Here is a 20,312-nt window from a genome sequence, read left to right as displayed (position 1 = left end):
GAGATCATTTTGACCACTATCTACCTTCAGTGTGATAAGTGGCATAATTCCTAGATTCAGCGACTTCAAAAAAGTGAAAACAAAAACAAAATTGGAAATGGCATAAATGCTCCCCGCTGTCATTTCATGGCGGGGGCATAAAAAAATTGAGGAATGTCTATTAAGAAACATGTTTTCAACAAAACGGTCCAGACTGGCGAGGGAAAGAGCGTTACCAGCATTAGTGTTTAATAATGATAAGAGTAGACAGGTCGTTCTTTTTACATTTCATTCCGCAATTTCCAGAGACCACTATATATTTTTAATATACATCGTATACATATTCTATAGGTCTCTGTAGGTTATCAGCTCTCCCTTTGTTTTCTTACTCCCCTCTTATAAGCCCACGTATGTGAGTCTATTAATTAGCATTGCTTATGATTTGATGCTGTTTTAACGTCTTAATATCATACAATATGTAGCACAGGAACCTGAAAACTTGGGACAGTATATATGTGTTGGAGATATAATTAACAGCAGTATAATATAGGTCTCTGTTAACAGCGAGCGGTGTATTTTTAACCGAATGTAATCAAGCCCCCCATAACGTATGAAAAGCTACTAGATCTATACACACTAGGATAGGTCCAAATACACATAGACTGTAATAAATTCTCAGTTCAGTTCATCAGGTCCCTGTGATATGTATATATCCCCGTCGTAATACTTGCTGTTCTATATTCCTCTATCTGTTAGCTTAGTCCGCTCTTTGAGCTGATGTTATTTCGTTAAAATATGCATAAATTAAAACTCATTTCAAAATACATAAACTTAGTTTATTTAACAACTCTCATTTCTACAATGTGACCTCTCTATAAAAATCTATTTTATTCGTAGTTTGCCTTCAGTTTTATATGTCGGTATCATGACTTTTCTTCACAGTAGCGTAGTATTTATATCAATACTTCACTTTGGCCGTTCCAGTCAAATGGGCGTGGCAGGAGCGGAATTTTGGTCCGTTCTGTTTTCCGTATTAGAAGCTATATACACAAGATGGCTGGCATAGAGGTAATGCAACACAAATACATATATATATTGATGTAATGGCTAATGGGTGTTGTTGATCGATAGTCTGGATCGGAGATGTTGACGTTTAGTTGTTTGTCATTTATTTCTCGGAGGTACTTGGTACTAGTTCCCGAGTTAGCTTACGTTAAATAACTTGTCGGAGTTACCTGTAACTTTACTTTCACTTTCAAAAGTTCTGAAAGTTTTTATTGTGTGTCAAGTTATCGTCCAGCGAGACACGTGCTAAAAGTATATTGTTGAATTTAATCATGAGAACGACTGCAAAATTAAATTTATGCCCTAAGAACATCTCAAATATCGGGATTAGAAAAAATCGAAACTTAAATAAAAGTGTATGAAAGTATATATGAAAATTCCTTAGACAATATGTCTACAGAAAATTGAAATTCCATAGCCCAAGTCATTTTTCCATAGACCCATTTTGTAAACATATTGTTGAAAGTAGCATAACTGTCACGCAAACGCTTACATCATCCAGTAATAACACACTGTTATGGGTAAAAAAAACTCTATTGTAAGATCTGATTTCATATGATCATTTGTCAGAAAATATTGGAATGTTGTTTACATGAATTGTAATGTATGTCAGGACTCAAACTTTTCATAGCCAATGGGGTCACCACTTTGAAATTTTACATAGACCGACCAGGTTTTCTATAGCCTCGGACCATCGGACCACCTTTACTCTCGAACACTGAAATAATCACTATCATCATCTTCCTCACAGACAGATGAAACTGAGGAATGGGAGTAATGTATCTAGTATATAGATTAAGGTATAATAATTTTCACCTGAACAATCCGGGAAGAGTAGAATTATGTTGCACTTAACTAAAGAGAACTAATGTGGGAGCACTTAGTCATGTGCAATTGGTTGGGAAAATGGACGTTGAAAGGAAAGTGTGGGATTGGGAGGGGGGGTTAAGAAAGGTAGGTAATTTTAGGAAAATAAAGTGATCTGTTGCAAAACACGGGATCAGTCCTCTTGTTGGATCAACACATAATGTCTCCTGTAGTAATCTGAATACAATTGAGCTACCTGGTCACCGATGATCGACCCAGTCCAGTCCCGCTACACACCTCCCTCCTTTTTTCCAAGTCTTCGCCCTCGAAGACACATGAGACCCTTATACCACCACCGTGAGTATTTTAGTTGGGCACCAATTTTGTAACAGGAGAGGAGAAAATGTAGCGGCCAGACTGGGGTTCGAACCCGGGACCTCCGAACACTAGCCGGATGCTCTACCAATTGAGCTACCTGGTCACCGATGATCGACCCAGTCCAGTCCCGCTACACATACATGACTTGAATGTTTTGTGGATTTGACTCCATAGTTCCATGGGTCCTGTCAGTGTTCTTTATTATCTGAGGGGATAAATCTTTGTTTGTTTTAGTACCCCACAGAAACAGGTGAGAGTGTGAGGGCACCTATCTATCAAACGGACCATGACCATGGCGACCTGGAAGGGGCTGACAGTAAGTGTATACAGTCAGCATCACAACACAGAATAATACAGTAGCAAGAACACATAATTTATAGAAACAATAACAAATATCTACTGAACAGCAAACATAATGTTTTCTCTAGTGATGATAAGGGGCATTGGGAATGTTAAATAAAAGTTCAGTCTGAAAAAAAACATTGATAAACAGCATCAAAAATTAACAACAGGATTGTAAAATGAATTTAATTTCTAAATCTGATAAAATGTTTTATAATTGCAAGATATAGAAATGTTCTTGCTTCAAATCTCTGTACCATTTATTACAGCTGTGGAGATGGTGATATGGTTGAGGGACAAGACCGGGCTTCACTTGGAGCTCCAAGGAAATGGTCACCAGGCCAAGGTTTCAGAGCTTTTCGAGAAGATTCGGGAGGCACGGAAACTACCACAATATGCTAATAAAATTTTCTCATTGTGGATGATGTCCCCATTGTTAGGTAAAAGTACCCTTATAAGGTGTTCTCCATATTTTGTGGATGAATCATTTTGTTAAAGATTTATTCGATTGTTAATATTGCCCTTGAAATAAAGATTTCTAATGTGGTGTGATATGGTGTATTCATAAAATTTATCAGATAAAGGGAAAAAAACTGATTTGATATGCCGAATTCCAGATTACTACCAATGTCAGAGGTCAAATGTCGGGCAGTGTCAATGTAATTGCTCAAGGTTATCGTTGACATTTTTTCATAATCATTGTCATAGGTCAAATGTCAACCAAAGTACAAAAAGATTAAAGTCACTGTTAACACTGCCTTCATTTACCATCATTGTGGAAGGTCAAATGTCAGAGATCAGTATTAATATTAGATCAATATCAACAAATACATACAATTAATTTTTTTTCAGAATTTCGACTGAAAGATGACCACCAACCATTCGAGATTGCCCAACTTTGGGACAGGTTTTGTATGGAGTATGCAGATAGCACAAGAGATTATATTGCCAGAGGTTAGTTTGTAGGCTATAATTACAAAGATACTAATGACATGATAAAACTATCAGATTTTCATCCTGCTGTAAACTAATTTAACTGATATACACATCTTTACATGAAAATTTAAATAAACGTTCAGAATATAATGTGAAAAAAATACAGTACTAGCTTTATATACTTCATGTGTTACCTGAATCATATCATTGACTCATCAATTACCAAGATTAAATACCTTAAATATAAGTGACAAGATTAAACAATGGATAGCTCAAATAATGTTTGATTTTAGATGAACCGGTTGTGATGGTCCAGAGGAATGTTTTTCTCTCACTGAAGGACGAGAAACTTGTAAGTACACATTTACGCTGCAGAACATCATAATTAGTAATTGTTAATATTTTAAACGAACCCAATGTATTTGTTTATGAAATTAGTCTAATATCCTTTTCATATCTCATAGTAAGATGGTTGGATTAGGACTATGGTCTAGTCATCTTTTGATTTATCCAGGCCTTCTTCATAACTTTGTCAATTATTGGCCCAGACTCATCAACTTTCATAATTGTTGGGACAAGAGATCACATACCAAAATGGTGGTCATTGGAATTACTTCAGAGTTATCTCCCATTATTTCTCATTACAAGGAATCATGAAATAATTAATGGGGACATGTTCATTAATGCGGCAAACCGGTTCATCTGTTTTTAAATGTATTATTTTAGGCATATATCTTGACAGACCTTTAGATATTGATGCAGGCCTTGAAAGTCTTTGTCAAAGCTCCTCTGAAAACAACAAAAATCACCAGGTCCGTCCTTATATCATAAACGAACAACTGTGGTCCAACTGGTCCAACTGTTTGGACCGTGATGAAGGAAAACAGTCCTGTACATCAACATATTGCCCCTTGCACTTTAACTTACAGAGATACATATGTATGTATCTCTGTTTTTAGCTCCAGTATGATGATGGTGGGCTATTCAAGTCACCCTTTGTCTGTGAACCATCTGTGGTCTGCCCATCAGTTAACAATCCTTGTTATTTCTCAGAAAGTTCTTAATGCTTCTTTCTCAAGCTGTGTAAAATCTTATTGTGCATGATCAGTTTTGAGACTGATTAGAAAACAAAATGGCTGATACTGTGATAGGTGGTTGTTTTGAATATTGACAGTTGAAGTTTGTTATCACTATTTTTTCAGAAAGTTCTTGTGTGAATCTTTCACAAATTTTGTATTCCCCCTTGGTCTCATCATACTAGTGCATATTCAATTTTGAGATTGAGATTTATCAGAAAATCAAATGGTCAACCACTGGCCAATTGGAATTTTGACTGTTGAAGTTTGTTATCACTATTTCTCAGAAAGTTTACTAATCTTTCTTAGATTTCATATAGTAATACAATGTAGGTTCCCCTTGGTCTCTTGTAACAATCAATTGAAGTGTATTATTGCTATTTCTTGTGTTGGATGTCATTCATATTTGACTGGAAGCATCCCTAAATGTTGGGAATTCAAAATTGTACAAATTATGGAGCTGACTCCCAGTTGGCTGAGGGGTGGGCCCAAAAAGGGCCAATTTGGCTATATTGCTATACATGACTTCTTCTCTTGGCACTATGCACTGATTATCACTCATATTTTACTGAACATATTCTTTGGTGGTTGAGGTTCAAAATTGTACAAATGATTTGTGTTACCCTTCAGGAGCCTGAGGAGTGGGACCAAATAGGGAAATAAAGCAAGTTCTTTAAAATCCTTCATCTTTTGTAGGAATGAAAGGATTTGGTCCATATTTGGTGAAGGGAACCAATTTTGTATAAACAGTGAGGCTGGATCCTCGGGGATCTGAAGGGTGGGACTCAATATGGGACATATTTCAAATTCTTCAAATGCTGTCTTCTCTTTCAATGGCAGGATGCTGTCTAAATTCAGCAAGAACCATCCTTGGGTTAAGAGAAATTAATTTAAAGTCTTTCTTTTGTAGGAATGATTTTGTAAAAATGTAAGGTACACATATTGGAGATACAAGTGCCCTATAGCGATCACTTTGTCCACCTGCCTGTCCATCTGTCTGTCCATCCACAAATTTAATTCCTGCTGTTAACTTAAGTATTTGTTGACCAATTTATATGAAATGGTCAAGATGATCAGTTCTCAGAAATACACACTGAGGTCAAAAATATAGGTCAAATGTCATTGTTATTAGTCCAAAAGGTCTGGGTCAAATTTTGTATCTTTTCTCTGATGAATATTTTGTTGGTCAAAATGAAACAATGAGTCAACTGACCAAAGCTCAAGGTCACTGGGTCAAAGGTCAGGGTCTTTTGAGTCCAATGTGAAGTGTTTTGCCATAATCATTGAAATATCAAGGTGAGCAACACAGGCCCTATGGGTATTCTATAATTCGTCAGTTCCTAAGGTTATGATTGAAGTTTGTTATCAGTATTTCTCATAAAGATCTTGATAGATACTTCTCAGATTTTACATATAGGTTTCCTTTGGTCTTTACTTGTGCTTGCTTATTTTTGAGACTGGTCAGGAAAATAAACAGTGGACAACATGGCAGCCATCTTGGATTTCAACATTAATTTTGAAATTTGTTAATGCTTTTTCTCACAAAGTTCTTAGATCTTTATCAGATGTCATACAATGGTTCCCCTTGTTACCAAATAATTAAGAGGAAGAGGGAAAGAAAGAGAGAAAAAAATAGAAAAATAGAGAAATTATCAGTCTTCTATAAAACTAGTTAAGATTATACAATGTGGCAATAAGATCCCTCTGGGATCTCTTGTTCTCCTGATTGTACTTTTACCTATTCTCTATTCCAGTTCTGGAACACCGCTCCAGAGGAGGTGATGGCTCTCCTGTACCATGAGGCTCGGAACAATATCATAAACGGTCGATACCTGGTATCTGATTCAGATTATGACTTTCTGGCAGGTATTCAGGCCCTGATGGAAAAAGGACCATTCAGTCGAAGTGTGGAGTCCTACAGGTAGGTAACAGTCCCTGAATTAGACTGCATGCTTACCATAGGTTTCTCTTCTTACCAGTTATCATACTTTATCTCATCTACCCAGTGATCATACTACATTATCTCATCTACCTAGTAATCATACTTTATCTCATCTACCTAGTCATCATACTATGTTATATCATCTACCCAGTGATCATACTTTATCTCATCTACCCAGTGATCATACTACATTATCTTATCTACCCAGTAATGATACTTTATCTCATCTACCCAGTCATCATACTTTGTTATCTCATCTACCCAGTGATCATACTACATTATCTCATCTACCTAGTAATCATACTACATTATCTCATCTACCTAGTCATCATACTTTGTTATCTCATCTACCCAGTCATCATACTTTGTTATCTCATCTACCCAGTCATCATACTTTGTTATCTCATCTACCCAGTCATCATACTTTATTTCATCTACCTAGTGATAGCACTATATATATATATAGATATTAATGATATATGATATATATTCTTGTTACAGGGATGACATTAAGAACTACTACCCCCAATATCTATTCAAGAATAAGAAATTACGGGGACGGAAGCCTGTCACGGCTGAGCGACTAAAGGACGCTCATCAGTTAGCATTTAACGGTACGGGAGACATGACCAAACAACAGCTGTACTGCCATTATCTCACCACCTGTGCCAAGTATCCGTTCTATGGGTATGTAACAACATAATACACACCTGACATAGGTAGGTACCAACATGATACACACCTGATATACGTAGGTACCAACATGATACACACCTGACATACGTAGGTACCAACATCATACACACCTGACATAGGTAGGTACCAACATGATACACCCTCATATAGGTAGGTACCAACATCATACACACCTGATATGGGTAGGTACCAACATCATACACACCTGATATAGGTAGGTACCAACATGATACACACCTGATATACGTAGGTACCAACATGATACACACCTGACATACGTAGGTACCAACATGATACACACCTGACATACGTAGGTACCAACATGATACACACCTGACATACATAGGTACCAACATGATACACACCTGATATAGGTAGGTACCAACATGATACACACCTGACATACGTAGGTACCAACATGATACACACCTGACATACGTAGGTACAACATGGTACACACCTGATATGGGTAGGTACCAACATGATACACACCTGATATAGGTAGGTACCAACATGATACACACCTGACATACGTAGGTACCAACATGATACACACCTGATATAGGTAGGTACCAACATGATACACACCTGATATAGGTAGGTACCAACATGATACACACCTGATATGGGTAGGTACCAACATGATACACACCTGATATAGAGAGTTACCAACATGATACACACCTGATATAGGTAGGTACCAACATGATACACACCTGAAATAGGTAGGTACCAACATGATACACACCTGACATACGTAGGTACCAACATGATACACACCTGATATGGGTAGGTACCAACATGATACACACCTGATATAGGTAGGTACCAACATGATACACACCTGATATAGGTAGGTACCAACATGGTACACACCTGATATAGGTAGGTACCAACATGATACACACCTGAAATAGGTAGGTACCAACATGATACACACCTGACATACGTAGGTACCAACATGATACACACCTGATATGGGTAGGTACCAACATGATACACACCTGATATAGGTAGGTACCAACATGATACACACCTGATATAGGTAGGTACCAACATGATACACACCTGATATGGGTAGGTACCAACATGATACACACCTGACATACGTAGGTACCAACATGATACACACCTGATATAGGTAGGTACCAACATGATACACACCTGATATAGGAAGGTAACAACATGATACACACCTGATATAGGTAGGTACCAACATGATACACACCTGATATGGGTAGGTACCAACATGATACACACCTGATATAGGTAGGTACCAACATGATACACACCTGATATGGGTAGGTACCAACATGATACACACCTGATATGGGTACGTACCAACATGATACACACCTGATATGGGTACGTACCAACATGATACACACCTGATATGGGTACGTACCAACATGATACACCTGATATAGGTAGGTACCAACATGATACACACCTGATATAGGTAGGTACCAACATGATACACCTGATATATGTAGGTACCAACATGATACACACCTGATATAGGTAGGTACCAACATGTTACACACCTGTATGGGTAGGTACCAACATGTTACACACCTGATATGGGTAGGTACCAACATGTTACATACCTGATATAGGTAGGTACCGACATGATACACATCTGATATGGGTAGGTACCAACATGATACACACCTGATATAGGTAGGTACCAACATGATACACACCTGATATAGGTAGGTACCAACATGATACACCCTCATCTAGGTAGGTACCAACATGATACACACCTGATATGGGTAGGTACCAACATGTTACACACCTGATATGGGTAGGTACCAACATGATACACACCTGATATAGGTAGGTACCAACATGATACACACCTGATATAGGTAGGTACCAACATGATACACCCTCATCTAGGTAGGTACCAACATGATACACACCTGATATGGGTAGGTACCAACATGTTACACACCTGATATGGGTAGGTACCAACATGATACACACCTGATATAGGTAGGTACCAACATGATACACCCTCATATAGGTAGGTACCAACATGATACACACCTGATATAGGTAGGTACCAACATGATACCCACCTGATATAGGTATGTACCAACATGGTACACACTTGATATAGGTATAGGTACCAACATGTTACACACCTGATATGGGTAGGTACCAACATGATACACCCTCACACCCTCATATAGGTAGGTACCAACATGATACACACCTGATATAGGTAGGTACCAACATGATACACACCTGATATGGGTAGGTACCCACATGGTACACACCTGATATGGGTAGGTACCAACATGATACACCCTCATATAGGTAGGTACCAACATGATACACACCTGATATAGGTAGGTACCAACATGATACCCACCTGATATAGGCATGTACCAACATGGTACACACCTGTATGGGTAGGTACCAACATGGTACACACTTGATATAGGTATAGGTACCAACATGTTACACACCTGATATGGGTAGGTACCAACATGATACACCCTCACACCCTCATATAGGTAGGTACCAACATGATACACACCTGATATAGGTAGGTACCAACATGATACACACCTGATATGGGTAGGTACCCACATGGTACACACCTGATATGGGTATGTACCAACATGATACACACCTGATATAGGTAGGTACCAACATGATACACACCTGATATAGGTAGGTACCAACATGATACACACCTGATATAGGTAGGTACCAACATGTTACACACCTGATATGGGTAGGTACCAACATGATACACACCTGATATGGGTAGGTACCAACATGATACATACCTGATATAGGTAGGTACCAACATGATACACACCTGATATAGGTAGGTACCAACATGATACACACCTGATATGGGTAGGTACCAACATGATACACACCTGATATAGGTAGGTACCAACATGATACACACCTGATATAGGTAGGTACCAACATGATACACACCTGATATGGGTAGGTACCAACATGATACACACCTGATATAGGTAGGTACCAACATGATACACACCTGACATACGTAGGTACCAACATGATACACACCTGATATAGGTAGGTACCAACATGATACACACCTGATATAGGTAGGTACCAACATGATACACACCTGATATACATAGGTACCAACATGATACACACCTGATATACATAGGTACCAACATGATACACACCTGATATGGGTAGGTACCAACATGATACACACCTGATATGGGTATAGGTACCAACATGATACACACCTGATATAAGTATGTACCAACATGATACACACCTGATATAGGTAGGTACCAACATGATACACACCTGATATGGGTAGGTACCAACATGATACACACCTGATATGGGTAGGTACCAACATGATACACACCTGATATAGGTAGGTACCAACATGATACACACCTGATATAGGTAGGTACCAACATGATACACACCTGATATGGGTAGGTACCAACATGATACACACCAGTATGGGTAGGTACCAACATGTTACACACCTGATATGGGTAGGTACCAACATGATACATACCTGATATAGGTAGGTACCAACATGATACACACCTGATATGGGTAGGTACCAACATGTTACACACCTGATATGGGTATAGGTACCAACATGATACACACCTGATATAAGTATGTACCAACATGTTACATACCTGATATAGGTAGGTACCAACATGATACACACCTGATATGGGTAGGTACCAACATGATACACACCCGATATAGGTAGGTACCAACATGATACACACCTGATATGGGTACGTATCAACATGATACAATACAATATAAATGGTGTGACCTCGAAAAGACTTCAATCTGGTCTATATGCCCTTAAATAGAGTTTCTTCCAAGTTCTTGATTAGGTCATTCAGTCTTAATTTACATGCCTTTCTATCTCATTAAGAAAAACACAATCATGAATGAATAATTTAAAACAGCAGTGATGATAAAACTGATAGACCTTAGTGAACTGGTGAATTAGTTTAATTGTTGAACTAAATAATGAATACAACCTTTATAACAAACAGGATGCTTTGTTACCAAAAAGTGGTAAAACTGACCCACTATTTTTTTCATTCTGTCTAAAAAAAATTGATGAGGGCCTTGAATTGGCTTTGGTTAGATCTATATGCACTCTGAATGATCCCTACACACATTTTAATTACAGATGTGCTTTCTTTGATGCCATCCTTCAAAAGCCTACAGGGAGTATCAGTAACATGGTGAATCGTTCACTGGCACGAGGATTCCCAGAACGGGATGTAACTGTGACCATCAACACAGAAGGTCTTTGTGTAATTGATGATCACGAAAAGGTATGATGAACCTTTATACTCACCTGTTAAATCTTATTGATTTGTGTGTTTTCATCCAGATAAGCTATGATGCATTCTGGGGCCCAAAAACTGTTGTATCTTTGTTATCCCCTTGGCACTAAGTTCCATGTTTATATGTCCAATGTCTCCCCAGGAGGTGTTACTTGTGGTGCCATCCCTTGTTACTAAGTTATCTATGTCCAATATCTCCCCAGGAGGTGTTACTTGTGGTGCCATCCCTTGTTACTAAGTTATCTATATCCAATATCTCCCCAGGAGGTGTTACTTGTGGTGCCATCCCTTGTTACTAAGTTATCTATATCCAATATCTCCCCAGGAGGTGTTACTTGTGGTGCCATCCCTTGTTACTAAGTTATCTATATCCAATATCTCCCCAGGAGGTGTTACTTGTGATGCCATCCCTTGTTCCCATGTTACTAAGTTATCTATGTCCAATATCTCCCCAGGAGGTGTTACTTGTGGTGTCATCCCTTGTTACTAAGTTATCTATATCCAATATCTCCCCAGGAGGTGTTACTTGTGGTGCCATCCCTTGTTACTAAGTTATCTATATCCAATATCTCCCCAGGAGGTGTTACTTGTGGTGCCGTCCCTTGTTCCCTTGTTACTAAGTTATCTATGTCCAATATCTCCCCAGGAGGTGTTACTTGTGGTGTCATCCCTTGTTACTAAGTTATCTATGTCCAATATCTCCCCAGGAGGTGTTACTTGTGGTGCCATCCCTTGTTACTAAGTTATCTATATCCAATATCTCCCCAGGAGGTGTTAACTTGTGGTGCCATCCCATGTTACTAAGTTATCTATGTCCAATATCTCCCCAGGAGGTGTTACTTGTGGTGTCATCCCTTGTTACTAAGTTATCTATGTCCAATATCTCCCCAGGAGGTGTTACTTGTGGTGTCATCCCTTGTTACTAAGTTATCTATGTCCAATATCTCCCCAGGAGGTGTAACATGTGTTGCCATCCCTTGTTACTAAGTAATCTATATCCAATATCTCCCCAGGAGTTGTAACTTGTGGTGCCATCCCATGTTACTAAGTTATCTATGTCCAATATCTCCCCAGGAGGTGTTACTTGTGGTGTCATCCCTTGTTACTAAGTTATCTATGTCCAATATCTCCCCAGGAGGTGTTACTTGTGGTGTCATCCCTTGTTACTAAGTTATCTATGTCCAATATCTCCCCAGGAGGTGTAACATGTGTTGCCATCCCTTGTTACTAAGTTATCTATGTCCAATATCTCCCCAGGAGGTGTTACTTGTGGTGTCATCCCTTGTTACTAAGTTATCTATATCCAATATCTCCCCAGGAGTTGTAACTTGTGGTGCCATCCCATGTTACTAAGTTATCTATGTCCAATATCTCCCCAGGAGTTGTAACTTGTGGTGCCGTCCCTTGTTACTAAGTTATCTATATTCAATATCTCCCCAGGAGGTGTTACTTGTGGTGCCATATGAACAGCTGTCCTGGGATCTCCCAGATAAACAGGAACGTGGTAAGATGCCCACTCTCTATGTCCAGTTCCTGGTCAAGGAAGACAAATCCACTCGTGTCCTACAGATTTATTCTAAACAGGTATGTAGACATACTGGAGAATGTTATCTTCTGTAAAGTGTTTGTTTAACGTGCATGTTCTGTTGTGTACAATGGATAATGCAGATCATATATGTTAAAGTGGAGAGTACACGGTCACCTTGATTTCTCAAATTCTGTATGAACCATGAATGTATTTTCTGTCCTGTACAGACTACCTTAATGGACTCCCTGGTAGACACCTGTGTACTGTGGTATATAATGTATTTTCTGTCCTGTACAGACTACCTTTATAAGACGCCCTGGTAGACACGTGTATACTGTGGTATATGATGTATTTTCTGTCCTGTACAGACTACCTTTATAAGACGCCCTGGTAGACACATGTATACTGTGGTATATAATGTATTTTTTGTTTTGTTCAGGCTACCTTTATGGACGCCCTGGTAGACACGTGTGTACTGTTGTATATAATGTATTTTCTCTCCTGCACTGACTACCTTTATGGACACCCTGGTAGACACATGGTATACTGTGGTATATAATGTATTTTCTGTCCTGTACAGACTACCTTTATAAGACGCCCTGGTAGACACATGTATACTGTGGTATATAATGTATTTTTTGTTTTGTTCAGGCTACCTTTATGGACGCCCTGGTAGACACGTGTGTACTGTGGTATATAATGTATTTTCTGTCCTGTACAGACTACCTTTATGGACGCCCTGGTAGACACATGTATACTGTGGTATATAATGTATTTTCTGTCCTGTACAGACTACCTTTATGGACGCCCTGGTAGACACGTGTGTACTGTTGTATATAATGTATTTTCTGTCCTGTACAGACTACCTTTATGGACGCCCTGGTAGACACATGTATACTGTGGTATATAATGTATTTTCTGTCCTGTACAGACTACCTTTATGGACGCCCTGGTAGACACATGTATACTGTGGTATATAATGTATTTTTTGTCCTGTACTGACTACCTTTATGTACGCCCTGGTAGACACATGTATACTGTGGTATATGATGTATTTTCTGTCCTTGATGGACGCCCTGGTAGACACGTGTGTACTGTTGTATATAATGTATTTTCTGTCCTGTACAGACTACCTTTATGGACGCCCTGGTAGACACATGTATACTGTGGTATATAATGTATTTTCTGTCCTGTACAGACTACCTTTATGGATGCCCTGGTAGACACGTGTGTACTGTGGTATATAATGTATTTTCTAGACACGTGTGTACTGTTGTATATAATGTATTTTCTAGACACATGTATACTGTGGTATATATTGTATTTTCTGTCCTGTACAGGCTACCTTTATGGACGCCCTGGTAGACCGAGTGTACTGTGGTATATAATGTATTTTCTGTCCTGTACAGGCTACCTTTATGGACGCCCTGGTAGACACATGTATACTGTGGTATATAATGTATTTTCTGTCCTGTACAGGCTACCTTTATGGACGCCCTGGTAGACACATGTATACTGTGGTATATAATGTATTTTCTGTCCTGTACAGGCTACCTTTATGGACGCCCTGGTAGACACGTGTGTAAATAAGAAACACCAGGAAAAGTCCTACGACACGTCAGAAGATAAAAATGGTCTGTATTTGTTTCATATCTTTATAAAGTATTGACAATGCCATATGTCCTGTTCTAGACACACTTTTATAACAATGTTTATTGATAAGATAAATTCTTATTGTCACATGCTTGTATTCAGCTAATGTTGAACTGTACTTTCCTGACGTAATCTATGAATGCTTCTACCTTTCTATGAAGCTTCATTGATTAATATGTGTAAAAGTTACGTAACAAGTCTAAGAATTTATGATATTGTGGACAAGTTCATAAAATGGAGAGTTACAATGTATGTAACTGGTTTACTGCCAACATTACTCCACTGACTGCTACAATGTTATGTAAGTTACTGCCTTGTCACAATGAATGCAATTGCAAATTCCAGCCAATCACAGCTCCAATAGGTGATGTCAAATGTGTGCTCTTAACATTGAAAATTAAGTTATTGTTAATATGAAACTGATAATAGGATGGTCACATGATTTTATACCTACTGTTGTACAGTGGTATAGTTTTGTAATTCATTAATCAGTTTTATAATTTTGTGTTTCTACATAGAGCCGTCTAGATTGTGTTCATCAGTTAATGCCATTACAGAATAAAACAATTATGTTTTAATATGGTTACAAAACAATAGGTTTGATAGTCCCTTAGTTATGGAACAATAGGTTTGATTGTCCCTGAGTTATAGAACAATGGATTTAATTGTCCCTGAGTTATAGAACAATGGGTTTAATTGTCCCTGAGTTATAGAACAATAGGTTTAATTGTCCCTGAGTTATAGAACAATAGGTTTGATAGTCCCTGAGTTATAAAACAAAAGGTTTGATAGTCCCTGAGTTATAGAACAAAAGGTTTTATTGTCCCTGAGTTATAGAACAAAAGGTTTGATAGTCCCTGAGTTATAGAACAACAGGTTTGATAGTCCCTGAGTTATAGAACAATAGGTTGGATAGTCCCTGAGTTATAGAACAATAGGTTGGATTTTCCCTGTACAATAATTGACCTATAACATTATCTTATTTCCTCTTTCAGAAGGGTTCTGTAATTGTTTACCCAACAAGCTTGACCGGATGTGTCTGAAGAAGTACTCTCTGTCTGGTCAGTGTTTGGATAATTGAGTGGACTTGTGCTCACCACTTTGGAAGTGGAAGACTTTTTACCATTAATACTCCAGCTGAGCACATGGTAGTGTAGATGAACGTCTCTGCCATTTGTCCAGAGGAAAGATAAGGAACAATGGCAGAGGTACGTTTATTGGTGGAGGACGAACCAGCTCTGGAAAAGATTGTTACATTTTCAAAACTCACCTGAGATACATTATTTTAGAGGTAAAGTGAACATTTGGCCAATAAATGAGACTGCAGGCCTCTCACAATACTCCGTGAGGGAAATTCTCCTTATCAGCGAGGAGATAGAAGGGTGGCATACATGAGAGCAGTGCTGGTTTTTTGATAACCAGCTGGTCCTATAGTGACCTGGAGGAAAAGAAAATGTCTTACAAAACAGAGAGCATCAGACATTGGCCATGTTATGTTTATTTACTGTTACCAATCAGAGGTAGTTAACACCTGTTGGTAACCTGTCAGTACTGTTATAGGATAAAAAAAACCTAAGCAGTTTCTGAGTGGAAAACATTGAGTTCAAGCAGTATTTAACAGCACTTTTGTCAGTTTCATAAGGTTTGTGATGTTTTGATAGAAATGTTAAACTACTTATACTTTTAATGTTGATGAATGCATAAATAGGGTTGTTAAATTGTTATTTTTGCAACACAGGGAAAGGTAAAATAATGTTGATACAAATTTTTAAGTTTTTTCATAGTGGTAATGATTGATTTCTGATACCTAACAAATGTCAGTAATATGTGTTCATAATATTATAAATAAATGTTATGTAAAAATGACTGTAGGCTTTACTTCAGACATATCTGTGCCATTATATCGTTGCCACTATATTTTGTCATTTATATAAATCATATATATATATACATATCGCAAGGACAGATTTCAATTTCTTATATACATGTATATATATTCATGTATGCATAATACCGGTCCACTGTGTAGAATATTTATACAGAATCATGTTGTGACATTAGAGAATGCTGTATTTTTGTTATTGTTATTTTGTGCGTTGTTATGAGGCAGGTGGGGGTGGGGGGTGGACAGTTGATGTTTGCTGGATTAGGGGGAAATTGACATGATTTTTGTTAAGCTATCCATTAGATCGAGTATCATCAGTAATGGACCTTACACATACCTATTTGTTACTACGACGTCGTAGTATTATCTAAATAAAACATATGTTGTGTATACCGCTACATTGTAGTATTATCTGACTAAAACGTCGTAGTTTTATCTACTAGTAAATAAACATATCTAGTTCTACTATGTTGTAGAGACTATCTATTAGGCCTACCACTTGATAGGCTAGTATTACACATTGTCGATAACCTACATGTATGGACTGTTGGTTACCGACGATGATTATTATGTTATTATGATGTTATCAGACATACTATACATGTAAGTCTACTTACTATAAGTGATATTTACTGAACTATAACACAATAAGTGTATTGTATTGACATTTCATTACTGTTTGTAGTGTGTTTTGTTTCTTATGTGACATTCCTTAAACACATATCAATTTTACATTGTTATTTGATTACTTCTCTGTATCAATCAGCTATTCCTGTGTTAAGTTATTTACTTTTAAATCTCTGTCATTCCTGTCTGGGCCTTGGTTTATTATGTGTATGACGTTACATCTCTGTCATTCCTGTCTGGGCCTTGGTTTATTATGTGTATGACGTTACATCTCTGTCATTCCTGTCTGGGCCTCGGTTTATTATGTGTATGACGTTACATCTCTGTCATTCCTGTCTGGGCCTTGGTTTGTTATGTGTATGACGTTACATCTCTGTCATTCCTGTCTGGGCCTTGGTTTATTATGTGTATGACGTTACATCTCTGTCATTCCTGTCTGGGCCTTGGTTTATTATGTGTATGACGTTACATCTCTGTCATTCCTGTCTGAGCCTTGGTTTATTATGTGTATGACGTTACATCTCTGTCATCCTGTCTTGGTCTTAGTTTATTGTGTGTATGACTTTACATCTCTGTCATTCCAGTCTGGGCCTTGGTTTATTATGTGTATGACGTTACATCTCTGTCATTTCTGTCTGGGCCTTGGTTTATTATGTGTATGACGTTACATCTCTGTCATTCCTGTCTGGGCCTTGGTTTATTATGTGTATGACGTTACATCTCTGTCATTCCTGTCTGGGCCTTGGTTTATTATGTGTATGACGTTACATCTCTGTCATTCCTGTCTGAGCCTTGGTTTATTATGTGTATGACGTTACATCTCTGTCATCCTGTCTTGGTCTTAGTTTATTGTGTGTATGACTTTACATCTCTGTCATTCCAGTCTGGGCCTTGGTTTATTATGTGTATGACGTTACATCTCTGTCATTTCTGTCTGAGTCTTGGTTTATTATGTGTATGACGTTACATCTCTGTCATTCCTGTCTGAGTCTTGGTTTATTATGTGTATGACGTTACATCTCTGTCATCCTGTCTTGGTCTTAGTTTATTGTGTGTATGACGTTACATCTCTGTCATTCCTGTCTGGGCCTGGTTTATTGTGTGTATGACGTTACATCTCTGTCATTCCTGTCTGGGCCTGGTTTATTATGTGTATGACGTTACATCTCTGTCATTCCTGTCTGAGTCTTGGTTTATTATGTGTATGACGTTACATCTCTGTCATCCTGTCTTGGTCTTAGTTTATTGTGTGTATGACGTTACATCTCTGTCATTCCTGTCTGGGCCTGGTTTATTGTGTGTATGACGTTACATCTCTGTCATTCCTGTCTGGGCCTGGTTTATTATGTGTATGACGTTACATCTCTGTCATTCCTGTCTGGGCCTTGGTTTATTATGTGTATGACGTTACATCTCGGTCATTCCTGTCTGGGCCTTGGTTTATTGTGTGTATGACGTTACATCTCTGTCATTCCTGTCTGGGCCGCGGTTTATTATGTGTATGACGTTACATCTCTGTCATTCCTGTCTGGGCCTCGGTTTATTGTGTGTATGACGTTACATCTCTGTCATTCCTGTCTGGGCCTCGGTTTATTGTGTGTATGACGTTACATCTCTGTCATTCCTGTCTGGGCCTGGTTTATTATGTGTATGACGTTACATCTCTGTCATTCCTGTCTGGGCCTTGGTTTATTATGTGTATGACGTTACATCTCTGTCATTCCTGTCTGGGCCTTGGTTTATTATGTGTATGACGTTACATCTCTGTCATTCCTGTCTGGGCCTTGGTTTATTATGTGTATGACGTTACATCTCTGTCATTCCTGTCTGGGCCTTGGTTTATTATGTGTATGACGTTACATCTCTGTCATTCCTGTCTGGGCCTTGGTTTATTATGTGTATGACGTTACATTTCTGTCATGGTTACAGAAAAGTTTTTGGTGTTCTAGTATATTTTTACAATGAATATTTAATATTGGGAGAAATATTGTTGTTACATATCAGAACTGATTTTTACATATCAAGATAAAGTACAGAAAAAATGAGATGATTTTTTGTACTTGTTTGTAGTGTTTAATGTCAGATTTGAGTTTGTACATCACAACTAATGTCCATTAATACTTACAAATACCAAAGTACAAATCTAGTAATTCAGATGTTTGTCAGAATAAGTCTTCAACTGTTATCAATATCAATAAATGTTGAAATATTTTGCTCAATTCTACAAAATCTGTTATAATTGTAGGTTGCCATGACAAGCAAGAACAAACTATTTTATGTTTAAAATAGTGCTCAACTGCTCCATGTGCCATAGAAAGCCTGATTATTATCATAAATGAATATTAGATATATAAGGTTGCCTAAGCATCCTGTATCAATCTTTTTAAAATGTATACATATTCTATTTTGTATATTTATTTTGCTATATATACTATTCCAGATATTCCACAGAATCTGATATTTTATAATAAAATTTATTCAACCTATCATGTGTTGGCTATCTTTAACTTGCACACCATGCCAAAGTATGCTATTGTGCAGAGTTGGTCGTAATTTCAGTTGGCCTATTTTGAAGGTCACAGAGGTCAAATAACGTTAAAACTTTTAAGGAATTTCTTTTCAATAAATAAGCTTACTGGAGACCACTGTGAAAGCAAGATGACCTGAACTTTGTGAAGGAACTGTGTGCAAGATATAGAGTCTTGTGTTGAAAACCATCGAGTTTAACAGGTTTAAAATATGACAGGAATTATTGGGACAGAGTATTGATATTTAAAAGTCTTCTCACGGACATACAGATGGAATATGAAGCCTCTGGAAGTCAAAGGAACAAGTGAAAAGCTCACCACTGAAGCAGTGTAAGAGTGTTGGGGTGGACACAAAGGCTAATACCCCGGGGGAACATAGACTTGTTGCAGGGGGAAGGGGCATGGTCAGCCAGTAGGTTTAAGTTTGACAAGAATACTGGATAGAAATTTTAAGTGTCAATCTTCTGCTACACAAGGACCAGAGATTACAATTGGTTTCAGCAGGCAAATAATCATGTATCTCA

At 38.0% G+C, this 20,312-nt stretch overlaps 1 protein-coding gene across 3 annotated transcripts; it reads left to right on the top strand.

Annotated features, from left to right (window-relative positions):
• The first annotated feature begins 970 nt into the window (after positions 1–970).
• LOC117323904 (FERM domain-containing protein 8-like) lies at positions 971–19,294 on the top strand. Of its 3 annotated transcripts, XM_033879425.1 has the most exons (11): positions 971–1,047; positions 2,464–2,545; positions 2,841–3,011; positions 3,424–3,525; positions 3,801–3,859; positions 6,338–6,504; positions 7,027–7,212; positions 11,408–11,555; positions 13,008–13,151; positions 14,645–14,729; positions 15,744–19,294. In XM_033879425.1, the coding sequence occupies exons 1-11, from the start codon at positions 1,033–1,035 to the stop codon at positions 15,827–15,829; spliced, it is 1,245 nt and encodes a 414-aa protein (XP_033735316.1). In that variant the 5' UTR covers positions 971–1,032; the 3' UTR covers positions 15,830–19,294. The 3 variants fall into 3 exon arrangements, with proteins under 3 accessions (XP_033735316.1, XP_033735317.1, XP_033735318.1); XM_033879426.1 differs by lacking the exons at positions 14,645–14,729; positions 15,744–19,294 and adding an exon at positions 13,535–14,383; XM_033879427.1 differs by lacking the exons at positions 13,008–13,151; positions 14,645–14,729; positions 15,744–19,294 and adding an exon at positions 11,710–11,988.
• The last annotated feature ends 1,018 nt before the right edge of the window (positions 19,295–20,312 follow it).

The sequence above is a fragment of the Pecten maximus genome, chromosome 3 (assembly GCF_902652985.1).
Source record: "Pecten maximus chromosome 3, xPecMax1.1, whole genome shotgun sequence".
In the NCBI taxonomy this organism is placed as follows: Eukaryota; Metazoa; Mollusca; class Bivalvia; order Pectinida; family Pectinidae; genus Pecten; species Pecten maximus.
Note: the sequence above shows the minus strand (reverse complement) of the source record. Positions and strands in the feature narration are given on the sequence as shown.

Bases quoted from the DNA above. Each gene is read 5' to 3' on its own strand.
- LOC117323904 (XM_033879425.1), top strand. The intron at 6,505-7,026 runs GTAGGTAACAGT...TTCTTGTTACAG, and splicing joins CGAAGTGTGGAGTCCTACAG to GGATGACATTAAGAACTACT. The intron at 14,730-15,743 runs GTCTGTATTTGT...TTCCTCTTTCAG, and splicing joins CACGTCAGAAGATAAAAATG to AAGGGTTCTGTAATTGTTTA.